The sequence below is a fragment of the Marmota monax genome, unplaced genomic scaffold (genome assembly GCF_021218885.2).
Source record: "Marmota monax isolate L192 unplaced genomic scaffold, Marmota_monax_Labrador192_F-V1.1 WCK01_AAM20220418_F8-fsc00014, whole genome shotgun sequence".
Lineage (NCBI taxonomy): Eukaryota > Metazoa > Chordata > Mammalia > Rodentia > Sciuridae > Marmota > Marmota monax.
This window is the reverse complement of record NW_026695222.1, coordinates 18,190,321-18,206,979: the sequence shown is the minus strand read 5'-3', so window position 1 is coordinate 18,206,979 and position 16,659 is coordinate 18,190,321. Positions and strand designations below refer to the sequence as shown.

At 55.4% G+C, this 16,659-nt stretch overlaps 1 protein-coding gene across 1 annotated transcript in view; it reads right to left on the bottom strand.

Annotated features, from left to right (window-relative positions):
* Nucleotides 1-883: 883 nt before the first annotated feature.
* Ctnnbl1 (catenin beta like 1) overlaps nucleotides 884-16,659 on the bottom strand; it is a 154,847-nt gene continuing 139,071 nt past the window's right edge. Inside the window, exons 14-16 of the mRNA XM_046433376.2 lie at nucleotides 10,217-10,354; nucleotides 9,919-9,991; nucleotides 884-1,070 (exon numbers count right to left, since the gene is read on the bottom strand). Coding sequence (XP_046289332.1) covers nucleotides 982-1,070; nucleotides 9,919-9,991; nucleotides 10,217-10,354 — 300 coding nt within the window. The 3' untranslated portion in view covers nucleotides 884-981. The remainder of the gene's footprint in view (nucleotides 1,071-9,918; nucleotides 9,992-10,216; nucleotides 10,355-16,659) is intronic.

Below are 16,659 nucleotides of genomic sequence, written 5' to 3'. Positions count from 1 at the left end.
GCTCTCGATCCGGGTCAGACCGGTGAGGCTCCGTTTCGGAAGCTACCTGTGTGGAGACTTGGAGGCCCGCGTCCAAGGCACCTGCTGTGCCTCTGTGGCTATGCTGTGGCTCAGCCAGGGCGGCCTTCCCGTGGCCCCGTCTGGGCACCACCCATCTGCTCTGGATGCTCGGGACACTCAGTCGGAGCCACTCACCCAGCGTGATGCTGCTGGCAGGTGGTCAGTTAAGATTGGCCAAGGCCTCCCTCCCATGCTCAGAACCACCCGGGAGCTCAAACAACCAGTATCAGGCCACACCAAGATCTGCTGCCACTGTTCCAGGTGGGGACCCCTCATCTCTGTGGACAATACTGAACCTTGTGTGGTTTTTTCCAATACAGACACACGGGTGACAAGGTTCATTTATAGAGATCAACAACAGTAACTAGTGGTAAGAAAGAGCATTCAACCATACACCATAATGTAGGCTACGTGATGTGACCCTGCTCTCAAAACGTCTAACTGTGCCACCCCCTCCTTGGAGTGACATGGCCGTCACCCGAGGGTGAGATGGGCAAGGTGAGTGGTGCAAGTGCCAGGATGTAGCAGCAGGCTACTGCTGACCTGACAATGTCCCTGAAGCCACAGAAAGTGGATGGTGGGGGGACCACTGTGTGTCTGTTGTCCCCTGTGCCCTGTCCCTGAGTGACTCTGACACCAGGAGCTGTGCTGTGGCTGAAGTCCGAGGTAGGCCCAGTCCACGTCCTCCCCACTGCCCAGAGACAGAAGGCAGCTTCCGGCACGCACCAGGGCAACCGCGGTGGTGACGCCATCACTGCCCGGCTCTGCTCTGAGCGCGTAGGGAACGGGTCAGAGGGGAGCTTCGCTACAAAGAAGGCCAGTCCAGGTTTCCAAAACTAGCTTTAATTGTCCAGAGCCACACAGAGCTGTGTAGAGACAGTTCCTGGGCGGGAAGCGGCTGTCCACGTGCTGGCTGGGGCTCTAGAAGTTCTCCAGCAGGCCCACGATGCGCTTCTGCTCACTCTCCCGGAACTCTGGGCTCCGGCCGTCCCCGATGTTCTCTGCATACTCTAGGGAGACAAGGGCAGGGTTAGGCTGTACTGTAGGCATGAGCTCGGGAGGCTAGGTGGCCCATGTCCCCAACACACGCCTAATGGCTGCTGCTGTGCTTGAACATGTCCCTTCCAACATTCGCCCTGAAACTCAATCCCCAGCAGGGGGTGACTGGGCTCCACCTTCAGGGACAAGAACAGACCCCAGGGAGCTCACTACGCCTCTGTCCCGCCTTTTGCAATGTGAGGACATGGCATCCTTGATCTTCTGGCCCTGACTAGACAGCAAAGGCCAGCACTGTGACCCTGGAGCCTCCCAGCCTTCAGAACTGTAAGGAAGGAATTCTGTTCTTTATAAAACTATCTAGCCTCAGGTACTTTGTTATCATGGCACAAATGGGCAGAGGCCGGCCTGCTGGGCAAGCACATCCTGGGCTAGCGGTCTCAGCATGTGGACCTGGCCAGCAGCAGCAGCATGTGGGAACCTTCTAGAAATGCAGATCTTGGGCCCACTCAGGAAACAGAGGGTAAGGCTGGCAACCTGCATTTACCAAGTCCTCCAGGTGACACTGACGTACCCTATGAGAACCACTATCTGTGGCAGTGGGAACACAATAATGACCAACATGGACGGAAATCTCTGCTTGTACACAGCCTACTTTCTAGAGAGGTTAATAAACCAAAATGCAAATAATACACCCAAGATGGCTGCCAGAGGCTCCTGGGGAAGGAGAGGCTGAAGACCCGAGGGAGACCAGGGTGGGAAGGCTGGGAGGGGGGCTCCGAGGGGGGCCTGCTTGATCCGTCGAGGGCTGGCCGGGTCCGTGTGTCCAGCGCCCGGGGCCGGGGGAGCCCAGGCTGAGAGCACCTTGATCTTTCCCGAGAGGGGTGTCTGGCCGGGTTCTGAGCCGAGCAGCGAGGATCTGCCCTGAGGGTGGAGGAGTGGAGCAGGGGGTGACTGGGTGCCCTGGGACCAAGCAGGCCGTGGTGGAGGGGAGACGTGCAGACAGACTGACGCCTTCAGAAGGAGGACCCAACAGGATCCGTGAGAGGGTGGAAGTGGGTGTGAGAGGAGGGGGGGTATCGAAATCACCCAGACATGTGACAAAGTAGTGGGAAGGTGACAACGAGTGGGGTCCCCAAGGATGGAGAGGGCAGGTCTCTGCACCGACCGGGAGAGCTGTGGGGGGCTGGGCCACCCACAAGAGATTCAAGCAGCCGGGTGCTGCAGGGGGGGAGGGGAGGAGGGGGAGGGCGGGGAGCAGAGCACCCTGAGGGTGGGGGAGCTGGGCTCCAGGGAGCAGGAGGACCAGGCTGTGGGGAGGAGGCCCGAGGGGAAGACCCTCAGGGCACTATGGAGAGTGACCAGGTTCTGGCTTGCCCTGTCATCCCAGCTCGGTGTCGGCAATACACCATTTCATTCACAACCGTGACCTCCCAATACGTGGTGGCCTGGGCTTCCTGCTGTGACTCTCACGACCAGGTATTAAGAACAGATGGAGGGAAGGGGACGAGGTGCTCCAACTCCTCACTGCCCTCTGAGGGTCCCCTACCCACACTCACAGGAAGCGGGGCAAGGCCTGGGCAGAGCTGGCACCGGTCTGCTCTCAACCCTGAGCCACTCCGAAAACAAGCCCAAGCTCCCGGCAGACACGGCGCTCAAGGAACACTCTTTTCCTCCCAGCCTGGTGACATCACGGGGGACATCCACACACCCTGCAAGGCCACCCCGACAGACGTCCCCCCCTCTGTGTTCAGGCTGCTCAGGCTCTGCACACGCGGGCCGGCCTCTGAGGCCACGCGGAAGCCTCATGAAGTCAAGGTGACTAACGTGGCCAGGGGCGTGGTGGCCAAGTGCACACCAGTTGGCTAGGACAGGGAACTCTTGGATCTGAGGCTGCGGCATGATCACACGTCCGCTAATCCAGACAGGGAGGGAGGAGTGCGACCCCACCACCCTCCACGCTCGGGACACGGGTCGCCCCGGCCACCTCTTCATTGCCCCCCTTCCTCTGTAGTGCTTTGGACGTGTGCTGGAAAACGGGATTTGGGGTTCTGACACGTGCCTGCTGTGACTCCCCCACGGAAACCCTCCTGTTAGGCCCACCCATCACCTCCAACAGCAAATGACCAAGGCCTCCTGTCCCAGCCCCTGGAGGAGAGGGCTGGGGTGACGGGGAGCAGCCGGGGAGCCTCGGGAGAAGCTCTGAGGCCACGTGGAAGTTACTCACACGTAAGTGATGCTGCCGCTGCCCCAGGAGAGAGAGAAATGGCCATCAGAGCATTTAATGCCCCCCGGGCACGGTCGGGAAGCAGGAGTCTTAATGGGTTGAACTAACACTTCGCTCTCTAATGTCTTCTTGGATCCAGGAGGGAGGGATGCGGAGGGAGGGCTGGGCCTTTGGGACAGCAGTTTTCCAGGAGTAAAGCCAGCTTCCCCTCCAGGGCCCAGGAACAACGCAGGCCACCCTGCTCACAGAGCACCACCTTCTGGGCCAGTCTCCGTGGTCACTCAGGCCATGGGAAGAGGGCAAGGCCAGACGGCCAGTCCTCTGGGAGGGGTCGCTTTCACACAGGTGGGGACAGATCTGTGGAGGGAGCGTCTCACACCCTGGGCTGGCCCCAGCACTGACTGCAGGGGCAAGACGTCACTCGGCTCAGAGGAAACCGAGGCCACAGGAGCAGCAGCCTGCCCACGCCTAGGCTGGCGGAGGAGCCGGACGCAGTGGAGAAACATGCCCCAAAGCCCCTCTGGTGGAGCAGGTCCCCAAATGGCACCCTCTGCCCTAAGCATTACCCTGCCTGCCTGCTCCCAGCCCCTGGAGAAGTGCCCATGAGCACTCCAGAGCCACACCTGCCCCTTGTCCCCCTGGAGGGGCTGTGTGGTAGTGAAGGGGACTCAGGACAGATGTGGGGTGGGGGCTGCAGGGCTCTTAGAAACTGACCACTGCCCTGAGGATCCCAGAGGAGACAGTCTGAGCAGCCGCCTGTGCTCTGCGCCCGCCCCGGCTCTGCTCCTGAGGAGCCCTGCTGGGCCCGTCCTGGTAGAGCCGCTGCCTCCTGGTTATAGAGCTGCGCAGGGTTTATGAATATTGAACAGACTCTTCCCAGGGGTCTCGGGAAGAGCTCTCATTTGTGTGTGTGTGTGTGTGTGTGTGTGTAGGGAGAGATGGCGGATGAAGGAGAGCCAAGGTGGTGGGGAGAGAGGGACGAAGGCAGATGGGGCGGGATGGACGAGGTGGGCGCAGCCACCCTGCACTGCCCGCCCAGCCCTCTCCAGGGCTCTCATGAGCCTGGTTCAGAGCCGGGCCCCAGGCCTGACTGCTCCCCCCTCACAGCGCAGGGGGAAGGGTGCGGAAGAGAAGAGGAAAGCCAGTATTTTCACACCAAATACCCATGAAGACAAACAAGTAATCACAAAACAGGAAGTGGAAAGAAGACCCTTGAGTCTAACAGGGGCCTGGATGACAACGACAAGCTTGGAAGGTTGAAAGGCTGCGCCTCTCTAGGAGAGAGAGCACTCTGCGGGCTATGGGAGGTCCTTCTTGGCTCACAGTGCTCACAGGGTCATGTCCCCAGAATCCTGAGGACATGTCAGCTGTCTGATAAGCACCCACTGACGGCCACCCCCCATGAAGCCCCCGAGTCTGGCCTGCATGGTGGCCCATGGCTTTCCCACCAGCTCTGGCCGAGGCAGGCAGGACAGTGTTTGCTGAGCAGGTCCTGGGTCCCCGTCACCCAGCCTCAGGGCCTTCCTGAGAGAGGCAGCATCTAGGTTTGCTTTTTAACAGAGAAGGAAGCCAAGACTCAGACATGTCATCTGCTACTTGCCTGAAGTTACACAGAGATGGAGATGAGGCTGGGCTGTGTGTCCCTGTTGTGCTCACTGCCACCAGGTGAGTGGGGACATCTACTCAACAGTGACATGGCTGGCATTCTCCTAGCTCCCGGGTGCTGGCCCATGTGCTAGCATCTGACACTCGGGTGCTCCCCTGGTTCTCCCCGTGACTCTTGCAGATGAACAAACTGCAGCCAGGAAGCAGGGGCTTGGGGAGCCAGGCAGACCCTACAGTCCTGCCAGGCTGGCTCTTGGGGGGTTCCTCCCCTCCCTCCTCCATACCATACCTCCTTGTCCAAGGCAGCGCATCTGGGAGCCCTCTGGGGTGGACTTGGGGGAGGAGGGTCCAGGGGGCAGCAGGCTTAAGGCGTCCCTAAAAAGCCTCAGTCCTGTCAAGGCAGCTGGCTAGAGGGTTGACACAGGCCTCTCCTCAGGATCCTCTCCTGCCTCTACAGACCTGGTGGCCACAGGAGCCATGTCCAGGCACAAGTCACACACATCATGTCATTAGAAGATTAATTCTACCAGCTTCTGCAGCTTTAAAACCAGGAGGCAAGGCTGGGGCTACCAAGAGCCCCAAGGCAACAGGAAGTGCAGGTTTATGGGCTTCTGAGGGATTTTAAGCCATAAGGGCACCAGCAGGTCAAAGGGCTGTGGACAACTTCCACCCGTGGACTCAGGCACCTGCGAGACTGGCCAGGGCGCCCACTGATAATCACTTACACTAACAAGGCTTCCCGGGTCACAGCTCCTGTGCTGCGGGAGTCACGTACATTCACGTCTGCCCGCGACACAGCCACCTCCTTACCTAGTGTCATCCCGTCATAAAAGCAGCAAGTGGCACGGGGCTGGGGAATGCGGGAGGGAAGCAGGGTTAGTGCCTCCACCCTGAGCTTCAGGTCTGTAAGACGAAAAGGTCCGCGCAGACCGCCCGCGGGGAGCTGCAGGGGACTCAGGCCACGGCGCTGCTACAGTGAACAACCACGCTTTCCTCTCTCCACAGCTCCGCACCCGGCACTGGCTTCCTGCTGCTCTGTGACCCTGTGAGGGGACTGGAAGCCCCTCTGGGACAGCCTCCTAAGGGTCTCCTTCACTGCGGCAGCCCTCCTGCCCGTGATGCCAAGGGGTGCTCTCTGAAGGTGGATGCCCTCGTTTTTTTTTTCCTTCTCAAAGCCCTTAAGGCACACGTGAGCCGGTGACACAGCGGGAGCCCTCCTTTCTGCAAGACTGAAGTACCACTGTGTAGACCTATCTGCGTTTGTGCCCAGGTTCCAACTCTACTAGTGATGCAGAGGACATCCCTTAACTGCAGAGTGCCTCAGTTTCCTTATTTGCAAAATGGAGATCAATATGGACATCAAAAGCCTGGCCAGAGCAGGCACTCAGTGAGGGTCCACTCTGCCCACTGGGATCCTGCATTTCTGGAGGAACAACGGGAAGCCTGAGGTCCTACTGGGCATGTGCCGCTCTCAGCAGTACCTGAGCCCCGCTCGGCGCCTGGTATGGGAAGGGAAAGGCAGGAAGCCTGCGCTGTCCTGGGGGCGCCCAGCCTGCCATCCCTTTTCTGGTGGGCGTCTCAGTCCCTAGACCCACTGTCCTGAGGCCCAGAGCTGCCGCCTGCTCCAAGGAGGGCCATCTCAGGAGCCATGTGGGCAGCTGCGGAGACAGGGACCCACTGAGCCATCCTTGTCTCCAGCTCCTCTGGCAGCCCCACAGGAGAGGGGGGACTGAAAACCCTGGAAAAGCCCCTGCTGGGCCGCCCCGTCAGCGTTTTCCTGCGACCTCAAGGGATACATCAGCTGTCATCCTGCCAGCAAAACTGAGGAAATACGTAGGCCATAAAATCAAAGGAAAGAGCTTGCACCTAATTAGCACGTTAAAGGAAAAAAAAGGAAGCAACCCAAACCGGAAAACAAAATTAAAATCAGAGCACAGGCTGCCGAGCTGGTTTTCTTTATGAGGCGCTGTTTTTTCAGGCCTTCTGATGGAGGACGGTGGAGGAGGGGGAGGAGAGGAAGGAACCAGAGCGGCGGGAGGGGCCTGCAGAGCCAGCCCCCTGGACCCCCGCGCGGCCCTCCCATGGCGGAGGCACCTGTCCTGAGGGTCTTCGCTTGCTGTGTCCAGGGGCTGCTCTGAGGCAGCCTCGATGCACAGGGTCCAGACCCTATGGCACCAGAGACAGGCTTCCCCTGGCATGGGTCAGGGTCATGCCAGGGGGAGGGGGCCGAGAACCCTTTATCACAACCGTCAAGCTGTGGAGAACTCTTTATTGTAATGGTCAGCATCGTGTTGAGGGCCACTTCAGTCCCAGCAATGGCATTCAATTCCCTAGCTTTAAATATCACCTCTCTGTAATGGCTTCAACTGCCCCAGAGAGCCTCTCTCCTGAGCTCTAATGAGAATGTCTACTGGCTGCTGCCAACAAGGGGACGCAGTCACTACCTGTACCCCAGACCCCCTATGCACCCGCCGAACTCATCCCTGCCCAGCAAGCCCCTCCCACAATGCTCCAGCCACACTCCTGATCCCTCTCTAGAGCTCTAACTACAGCCGCCAGTCCTGTCCTGTCCTGCTGAGCCTCTGCTCCTCAGCTGCTGCTGCTACCTTAGCACCACTCACAACTCCAACCCAACACTTATCACCTTATAATTACCAGACTGTGAACGCTGCAAGCACAGGGACTCGCTTGCACGGCTTGGTGTCTCTAGCACCATCTTGGTGTCTCTAGCACTGGATGCAGCACCTGGCGCTGAGCAATGCCTGCTGAGAGGCTCCTGGAGTGTGTCCTTTATCACACACCCCAGGAGACTGAGCACCCGAGGGCAGACCCTCTGAAACACAGCACCCAGCCCTGCACCTGGCTAGTCTGGAGGAGGCACAGGGAACATTGGCCAAATGACATCCATACAATGTTTAAGATATCTGTTGGGTTCCCATTATGGCCCCAGAAGCTGAGGAGACGGGGTGAACCTGGCAGACGGTGTCCCTTCGCCACGGGGCTTACATTGTAATGTAAGAGACAGATCAAGTGAGTAGACTACTTAAATAAAGCCATCATAGGTTGTGATAAGGGCTCAGAAGGAAATAAATGGGGAAGTAGAGACAGGAGCGCTTAGATTCATGCCTGAGTCTAGAGGCAGAACCGAGGGGCTGGTTTCAAAGAGAGAGAACTGGACTCGGGGCAGAGGGATACAAGGGTCTGGTGGAGCAGGGCAGTGGGAAGGGAGACGGCGTCCGTGCAGGCCCCTCACCCGCTTGCCCCATGGAAAACACAGACTCAGCCTCCAGCTGTGCCAGCACTTCAGTGGGCACCAGGGGAATGAGCCGGCGGGGGGAGGGGGGGGGTGGCTCCCGGCAGCGGGGAGCTCTGATCCACCTCAGCTACGCACAGCAGGGTTCGAGGAAGAAAAAGCACCCCCCGCCCAGCACTGTTCGGATCCCAGGGATGGAGTGCGGGAGAAGCCGCCACGCAAGACAGGAGAGCCCGGAATAATGAAAGTTCTAATTGCACACGTGGGCGTTAAAAGTAAATGCCACTTAAAGGCTGTAGTCGCGTGTCACTGCGGCTACACCCAAGGGAGGCGGCAGCACGACGGCAGCAGAATCTCTGTGGATCCGGTGCCCACGTGAAGAGAGCACCCTGGGTCCCGACAAGAGCCACAGCAGGGCAGGCTCGCCGCTTGCCCTCTCTGAACAACAGACCCGAGGCCTCGTGCCCTGTCTACCACGGGCACACAGCCTTGCCGTGTGGCCTGCCTGCAGGGCGGTGCTGAGCACACGACTTCCAGCCCTGTGCCTTCAGTCACACTGTTCCATCTTTGTGGAATGTCCTTGTCCCAGACCCACAGACCAGCTCAGTGCCACTTCTCTCAAAAGGCTTCTCACAGGACTTTAGCTACACCTCACTGATGATGATGATGATGAGGAGGATCATCACAACGCCTCATGGTGCCACAGGCTAGGGTCTGCTGAGAGCTTGTTACGGCCCATGCAGCCCTCGAGCTCCTCACCCACACCTCAGGCCCACTCTGCCAGGCACAGAGCACCTGGGCTCCTGCCCAGGGCATCCCAGTGAGTAGCAGGGTCAGGATGCAGGCCCAGGAGCAACTTCAAGGCCAATCCTGGAAGCCCAGCTCAGTCCCTCATCTTAGAAATGGGCCAGAACAAGGGCCAGAGAAGGAGACTCTGGTCATCCGGGCCAGCTTGACTCTACAAACCCCGATGCCACCCGTACTGCAGTGTCTCCCACCGACCACCACCCAGGTGTGTCAGTCTGTGCAGCTCAAGTACACACGTGGCCCTGCTTTTGACTGAGGCTTGCTTGCTTCAGAGCCACTCCAGCTAGGGCAGGTCTAGCATTTCGGGGAGTCCAAGGGGTGACAGAGGACAGAGGGCAACTCAAAGTGACTGAGTGCTCACTTTACATTAGGCAGTACCTTATGCAACATTTGCAAAATGTCTTCTTCTCACAAGGAAAAGTGAGTCAGTGCACTCAGCAAAGGACATGAGACTACCCTTCCCACTCCACCACGCTGCCCCAAGTCTGCTTCCTGGCCTGCATGTTTCCAGCTATTTCTCGTCTTATCCTTGCTTTCTTTCATTCCACTATATAGTCAGAAACTAGAGTGCCTGTTTAGCTTTTACATATGTATTTTTCTTGTAGATGGACACAATACTGTTATTTATTTTTATGTGGTGCTGAGAATTGAACCCAGTGCCTCAAAAGTGCTAGCAAGGGCTCTGCCACTGAGCCCCAGCCCCAGCCCTTCATTTTGCTTTTTAAACAAATATTTCTGAGCCCTCTGCTTCTTATTTGGTGTGTGTTTACATTCTAGAACCGGAGGGGCAGGGGCAGAGGCAGAGACACGCAGGGTTAGTCTTCACAGAGTTCTGATGAAGACGACTTGGACACAGTGAACAAGAAGACCCACTGATGCTTTCAGTGCCAGACACCAGGGACACGGAAGAGGCTTGGGAAGCGAGTGGAGCGTGACTCCCAGAGCCCAGACACAGGCGCATCCAACTCACCCTTGATGATGTGCCTGACAATTTTGATGGAGCTTCCTCGCATGTTTAGTATCTGATGGACCCTCTGGCGGATCTGAAAGGAGGGGGAAGAGCAAGGAGAGAAGGAAAAGGGGGCGTTTGTCCCAGCAACACCAGAGTAGAGCACCTCGATCCCCTCACCCACCCCTGAAAACAAGGGTACACACGGAGGGAGGGAATCCCAGGAGAGCACGACCCACTTCTTTCCTTGCAAGTCTCCACCCACCAGGTGCCAGGAAGGAGGGAGGGAGGTCAGGCCCATCTGGGAGGCCCCTGCTACCTGGGGGACGTTGGCATTGCAGATCTCAGCCATGATGTAGCAGATGTGCTGGAGGACGAAGAGCCCCGCATCCAGGCGCCGGAGGTAGAACTCGTCCTCCATGTCATTGTCTATGATTTCTCCACGCCGCACAATGTCCTAGAATCAAATGGGCATGTGGGCATAAAAGCTGGACGGTGAGTGGATCCGCAGAGTGGGTTTCCACCTGGCCACGGTTAATATGTGAAGAACAGGAACTCCAACGCCCAGGAAAACCACCTCGTCCTGACTCGCCTCTCCCACTGCCCTGAAGGGTCTTTCTTGGCTCCTCACTTAATGGACTGCAGAGGCCCCAGAAGTCAAGTTTAAAGCCATTAAAAAAATTTGTTTTTTAGACGTTGATGGACCTTTATTTCATTCATATATTCATATGTGGTGCTGAGGATCGAACCCAGGGCCTCACATGCTAAGCAAGTGTCTACCCCTGAGCCCCAGCCCCAGCGCCCCCATTTCTTTTCTATCTGATGAATGAGGGCCACAATGATCTTATCCACATATTAAAACTAAAAAAACAAGCTGAAGGGATATAAATCTAAGCTATGTATTGGTTTCCACTCAGTCTTTTAAAAATTTATTTTATCTTAGAAGACGTTTAATTGACACATAACAATTATACATATTTATGAGGTACAGTGTGATCTTTCGATTCATGTACACAAAGTATAATGATCAAATGAGGGTAATTAGCATTTCTACCTCCTTCTAAACATGTATCACTTCTTTGTAGTGGGAACCCTGAACTCTATTCTAGTTCTCTATGTAATATGTAATAAATTGTGAACCACAGTCGCCCGCTGTGCTGTGGAACACTGGAGCTCAAGCCCATCTAACTATTTTGGTCTGCCCCGCTTCCTCGCCTCTGGTGACCACTATTCTACCCTCTCCTTCTAGGAAATTAACTTCTTGGCCCACTCCTTCTTGATGCTTGGTTTGGGCGGCCATATATAACTTCTCCCTTAACCCTTCCCCTTCCCAGTCAGGTTGGCGGTGAAGAAAGGCCTCCTTTCTCCATGATTCTGGGTGCCTAGTGAAGCCGAGGTATAGGCAGCCTTTCTGTGCCCATGCATCCTTCGTTCACGCTGTGTCCACTGCCAAGGGTGCAGCGCTGCCACTGCAGCTCACAACCCAACAATCCTCTCTGCCACAGGCCTAGTGCGTGGGTCTCCTTCCCAGTCCTTTGAACCCTGCCCCTCTTCCTCTCCAGTGGATTCTTTTTAAAAACATCTTCATAGCACTACAGTCCACACACCAGGCGATCCACCGCTCACAGCGTGCTCTCGGTCAGCTGAGTGTGCTCAGAGCTGTGCCGTCACCCCTGCAGCCGTCACCCTCGCCCCCACCCAGGAGGTTACAGGCTCTTCTCCTGGGAGAGCTGTTCTCCCCAGCTCAAGCCCCCGCCACCTTCCTGCCACGGACCCTGGGTGTCGCTCAAGCCCACACGACCTTTCAACTGCCTCACCCAAGGCCCTTCCCCAAATCCCTGAGCACCTTGGGTGAGTCACTGCTTGAGGCCTCTGGCTGCCCACCATGGTCACACAAGGAAAATGGAGGTTAAGAGAAGCCCTGGTCTTGGTCGGTCACCCAGGAGCAGACTGTCTAGGGAGGTCACAGAGACAGGAAATGACATGAAGTAAAGGGACACACACTCCGACTTCATCACTATCTACTTCCTGCCAACTGTGAGCTGTGGGAAGACCGCGGGCCTGAATTTGGTTTGTCCCCAGATCAGTAAACTTTCACATGGCAAATGAGAGAAAAATGTCATCTGTACTTCAGTCTGTGAGCTCTTAGGAGAGCCTTGGTCACATGACTAGTGGACGCTTCTAGTGGACACTTAGGACGGCAGGTGCCTGCCCACACTTCTCATGACAACAACCCATTACTTAATTCCATCGGTATTTTTATGGCCATGGTTCCTTCTGACAGCTCAGCTCCTGTCATTGACAGAGCCCTGGGGACGCTGTTTTCCACTCCCACGAACTGCAAGGGCTCAGCACTGTGGTCATCCATCTCCACAAGAACCCCTCAGGGACCACTGACGCGCGGTAACCTGCTTCTTCATCTGCCTGGGGGCCGCCTGCAGCCGCACAGGCTACTTTTCATCTCCCCACTGAAGGCCTGTCTCTGAGACAGAGGGCCGCAGCCCACCAGGGCCACTGTGCCCTGCCAGTTGCTGCCACTAACTCTTGGCTCCATTTGGCAGCAGATTCCCTGGTAAGCTGGTGATTCCGCCAACGTTCACAAGGTGGTCATGGAGCACTGGCCTGACGGCCGAGGAGTTTAAAGAGGAGTCGCTCTAGCTTCTCGTGTGCTCAGAATCCTAATTTCCTGCTCCTCCACTCCAAAGTGTTCAGCAACTGGGCCCAGGAAGGAAAATCTCTTCTGACTTTGACCACACGAAAAGCATCTGGGGCTAACACTTCCTATTTCTGTATTGCTACAGAGTTTAAAGTGTCATTACACATACGTGTCCTTACTAGCAAACGTAAAGATGGCGGGGAGGTATTATTGATCCCACTGTATGGACCAGAAACCAGGGCAGAGAGGCAAACCTGCCCATAATTACTTAATTACCAGTTACTAGAATATGGACTCCCTGGGGACGGGGCTCCCTGATTCATTTCTGAAGGGAAATGAGTTACGGGATGCAGAGAATTCAGACTCCTGGCCCTACTGAGAGCTTGGCAGCAAGGACACAATCCAAAGTGCTGAGTTAAAGCACAAAAAGGAAAAGAAAAAAGGAAAATGGAGGTTAGGAGAAGCCCTGGTCTTGATCACCCAGGAGCAGACTGTCTAGGGAGGTCATAGAGACAGGAAATGACATGAAGTAAAGGGACACACAAGTTACAGCTGTAAGTTGGCAGTGCTGATCAAGCTCGGCTGACAAGTTGGGGCACCCGGTGGGCAGACAGCAGAGCAAATGCCTTAAAGGCACGGTCTCCCAGTGTCCCACCCCCAGGGGACATGCTTCCAGCTGTCCATGCTTCTTGCCCTCTAGCACTCCCCAACCCACACAGCTGGGCCTGCTTCCCTTTTCTGGTCTCCTCACCTTTCCTTGTAAGGTTGGTCCTACCCTCCCCACCCCATGATATACCCACGTCTACAATGTGACACTTCTCACATTTCCCGAGATCCCCAAGCAGATACGACTTTCCAGCTTTAGACACCCACGCCCTGGGAGTGCACCTGTCACGGCACCTCCCGTGGCCCACTGTGCTGGCGACTCACATGCGGGCCGCCTTCCTGTAGATCCTGAAGGCAAGAGCTGTGGGCGCTGGGGAGCACCTCGCAAAGGACTTTGGGTTTAGTTGGCTCTTGGAGAGCATCAGTCAGAGGGCTGAAAAGACGGCAGGCACTGCCTCAAGCCATTTAACGAGCTGGGTGTAGCAAGAGCTGAGTGGTCGGGGTAGAAAGACCAGGACGTAGTGAGGGAGGGTGCTGGGAGGGGTGCAGGTGGGAGCTGGAGTGCTGGCCAGAAGTTAGATGCCAGGGACTGCAGATTGTCAGCACCGTGTAGGAAAATGTCTTGAGAATATGTCCACGGTCCTATGATGGACACACGGCTTAGAGCACGGGGAGCTGGTAGAGGGCATGGCTGGGAGGCCACAGCCTCAGCCCATGTGAGGAGGAGGAGGAAGAGAAGAGAGGAGGCCTCTGGAGTTGCAAACACCGGACCCAGAGCGGAACCCATGGACACATCCACCCAATAAGGACTTCCTGAACCGCCAAGTGTGCCGTGGCGCTGTGTGATACGCAGGGACAGGAAAGACAAATGAAAGTTCCCACAACCAAGGTGCTTAAGTCTGAGAGATCAACAAATAGGAATAAATAATTTCTGAAAAAAATAATAGCTGCAATTACACAGGACTTCTCAGCTGTACCAGCTGCTATGGGAACCCCCCAGGAAGACAGGCTCGTCCTGTCAGGGGCAGTCAGGAGAGTTCCAGAAATGCAACCTTGGAGCTGCAGCTGGAAGGCCCTGAGTCTGACAGGGATGGAAAAGGGCATCCAGAGCACATGAAATCACGGCAGAGAGAAGTCAACTCTGGGAAAGCAGGGGACTGTCTTATCACTAACACAAACATTAGGAAGGAGCAGGGAGGATCTTTTTTTTTTTTTTTTTTTTTGCTTACTTGAGCCGTGCTATCGGCAGATCATGTTAGTTTTGATTGATGACTACTGTGATGATTGAGGCACTGTGGGAGGCAGAGTGAATAATAACGGCTGCTACCTTCACCCACCCACCAAAGGGAGCAGCCAGCGTCCCCGAGGACTGCTTCTGCGTCAGGCGCAGGGCTTACGTATATTCACTCCCGGGCTTCCCACAATCCATCACTGCGAGGTGGGAATTCTTACCCATGATAGCAAAGAATACAGTTCAAGCCATGCTGGGGCAGCAGACCTGGCCCAAACTCTTCCTACACTGCCACGTCTGTGCAGATACTAACTGCAGACTTGGCCAGAGAACAAAGGAAGAGGTCAAGGAGAGTAATGGAAAGCTCAGGAGTGGAGTGAGCAACCCCTAGTTTCTCTCCTGAGGTCAGAAGTACCCTGGCAATTCTTCCTTTCTCGCACTTTCCGACCAACTTGACGCTTTAACCTGGCAGGCTGTACTGGGCCCTATGACTTGTGTCCTCTAGAGAGGCTGGACCCAGGATGCATGAGAGCCATGCCAAGCTCCGTGTTCCCCTCTCTTCCCTCTTCCCTCAGAACTTCCCTGACACCATTCAACTTGACATTCTACTTGAGATGTACGGCCTTATGTTTTGAAAGTGAAATTTTCGAATGTAGATCTGAGATAGGACGATAGCTCATCTCCCAGAAAGACTTCACCATAGCAGCGGGAAGCACGCAAGAAGCAGATCAGCTTCTGAAGACGGAGCTCTGCCCTGGCAGTTTCAGAGCGCTGGGGAGGTGGCACGCAGGGAAGATGAGTGCTGTCAGGACAGCACCTTATCTCGCCGGCTCTGACACCGCGGCACGGAGTATTTACTACCGGGAGGATGCGAGTTAGCTGAGCACAGATGCACACTCGCTGTTTAAGGGGAAAAAAAGAAGCAGGAGGTGATGCAGAATAAGGCAGTGAGAAAGTCTGGGCCCAGTTCTTAAGAGGTACATCTTCTCAAGTTCTGGTATCTTTAAAAGGAAGTGAGATGGCATGTCACTTTACTTTTACCCTTTCCTTACTATGTACGCACAGAGCCAACTTATTATGAACAGATTAATGAATTTCTAATGCCTTTCTGGGTTCCTAAGACAAAAAATTGACCTTGGGATAAGGACTTGATGTGGTCCCTAGGGTTTCTCTGTATGGTGAAGCTGATCTAGACTTCTGAAACAATTTTTAAGGTACCTGAGGCTCCCCAATGGCTGCTGGTATAACTCAACTCCTGCAGCTGGCTAGGATTCAGTAACGTAAAAGTTGTAAGAATCAAAGAGAAATTCATCATGAGCTTCTTGCCACCCTATTCTGTCCCATGTAGAGGTTCACAAACTGAAGAAGTGTGAGCTCAGGTACTCCAAAGGTTATGCACTAGCAGTACACAAACGGCCTCGCTTCCTTTCCTACGTGATGGTAGGGAGGAGCCCAGCTGACTGAGGTAGCAGGTTTTAAAAGTGACCAGCAACAGAGTGCAGCCAGTTGGCTGTTCAGAGACCCATCCGGCAGCACAGCCTCCTCAGTACATGGACACTGAGCTAACAAATAACAAATATCCCCCCCTTTTTTTTGGGGGGGGGGTAAACAGATATTGAACTCAGGGGCCACATCCTCAGCTCCATTTTGTATTTTATTTAGAGACAGGGTCTCACTGATTTGCTTAGTGCCTCGCTTTTGCTAAGGCTGGCTTCGAATTCGTGATCCTCCTGCCTCAGCCTCCCAAGCTGTGTGGGCCACTGTCCCTGGCACAAATACACCTTTCTAAAGAAGGTCGCAGACCACCCCCTTTCTTTGTCTGTAGAGACCCTCTGACAGTACCAAAAATGCTTAAGTAAAATGGTAAAATTTCCTGGAAATATAATATATAAATTCCACAACCAGTTCCTCTGTCAAGGCGGGACAGAACACTATGCCAATGGGATCAGACCCCAACTCTAATACTGACTTCGTAGTGTCCTTAGGCAAGTCAATCAACCTTTTTGGATTCAGCTTCTTTGCTGGAAAATGAGAAGCCTGTTCTGGACCAGGCAAAGAAGAGCGGGCTTGTCCCGAGTGTCAACTCTAACCCACCACAGAGGCTGCAGAGGACAACATGGCAGAGGGTGTGGAGCAGTGGGACTCAGTGGGGAAGAGCCCTGAGGTCAGTGAGCATTGCCTGCTGACTGCAGAACAGCGGGGAGGCAGCCAGCCTCACCTTGGTCTCCCTGGTCTGGTGCTCCAGAGGGTTCCTTTTGGCTCAGATGAT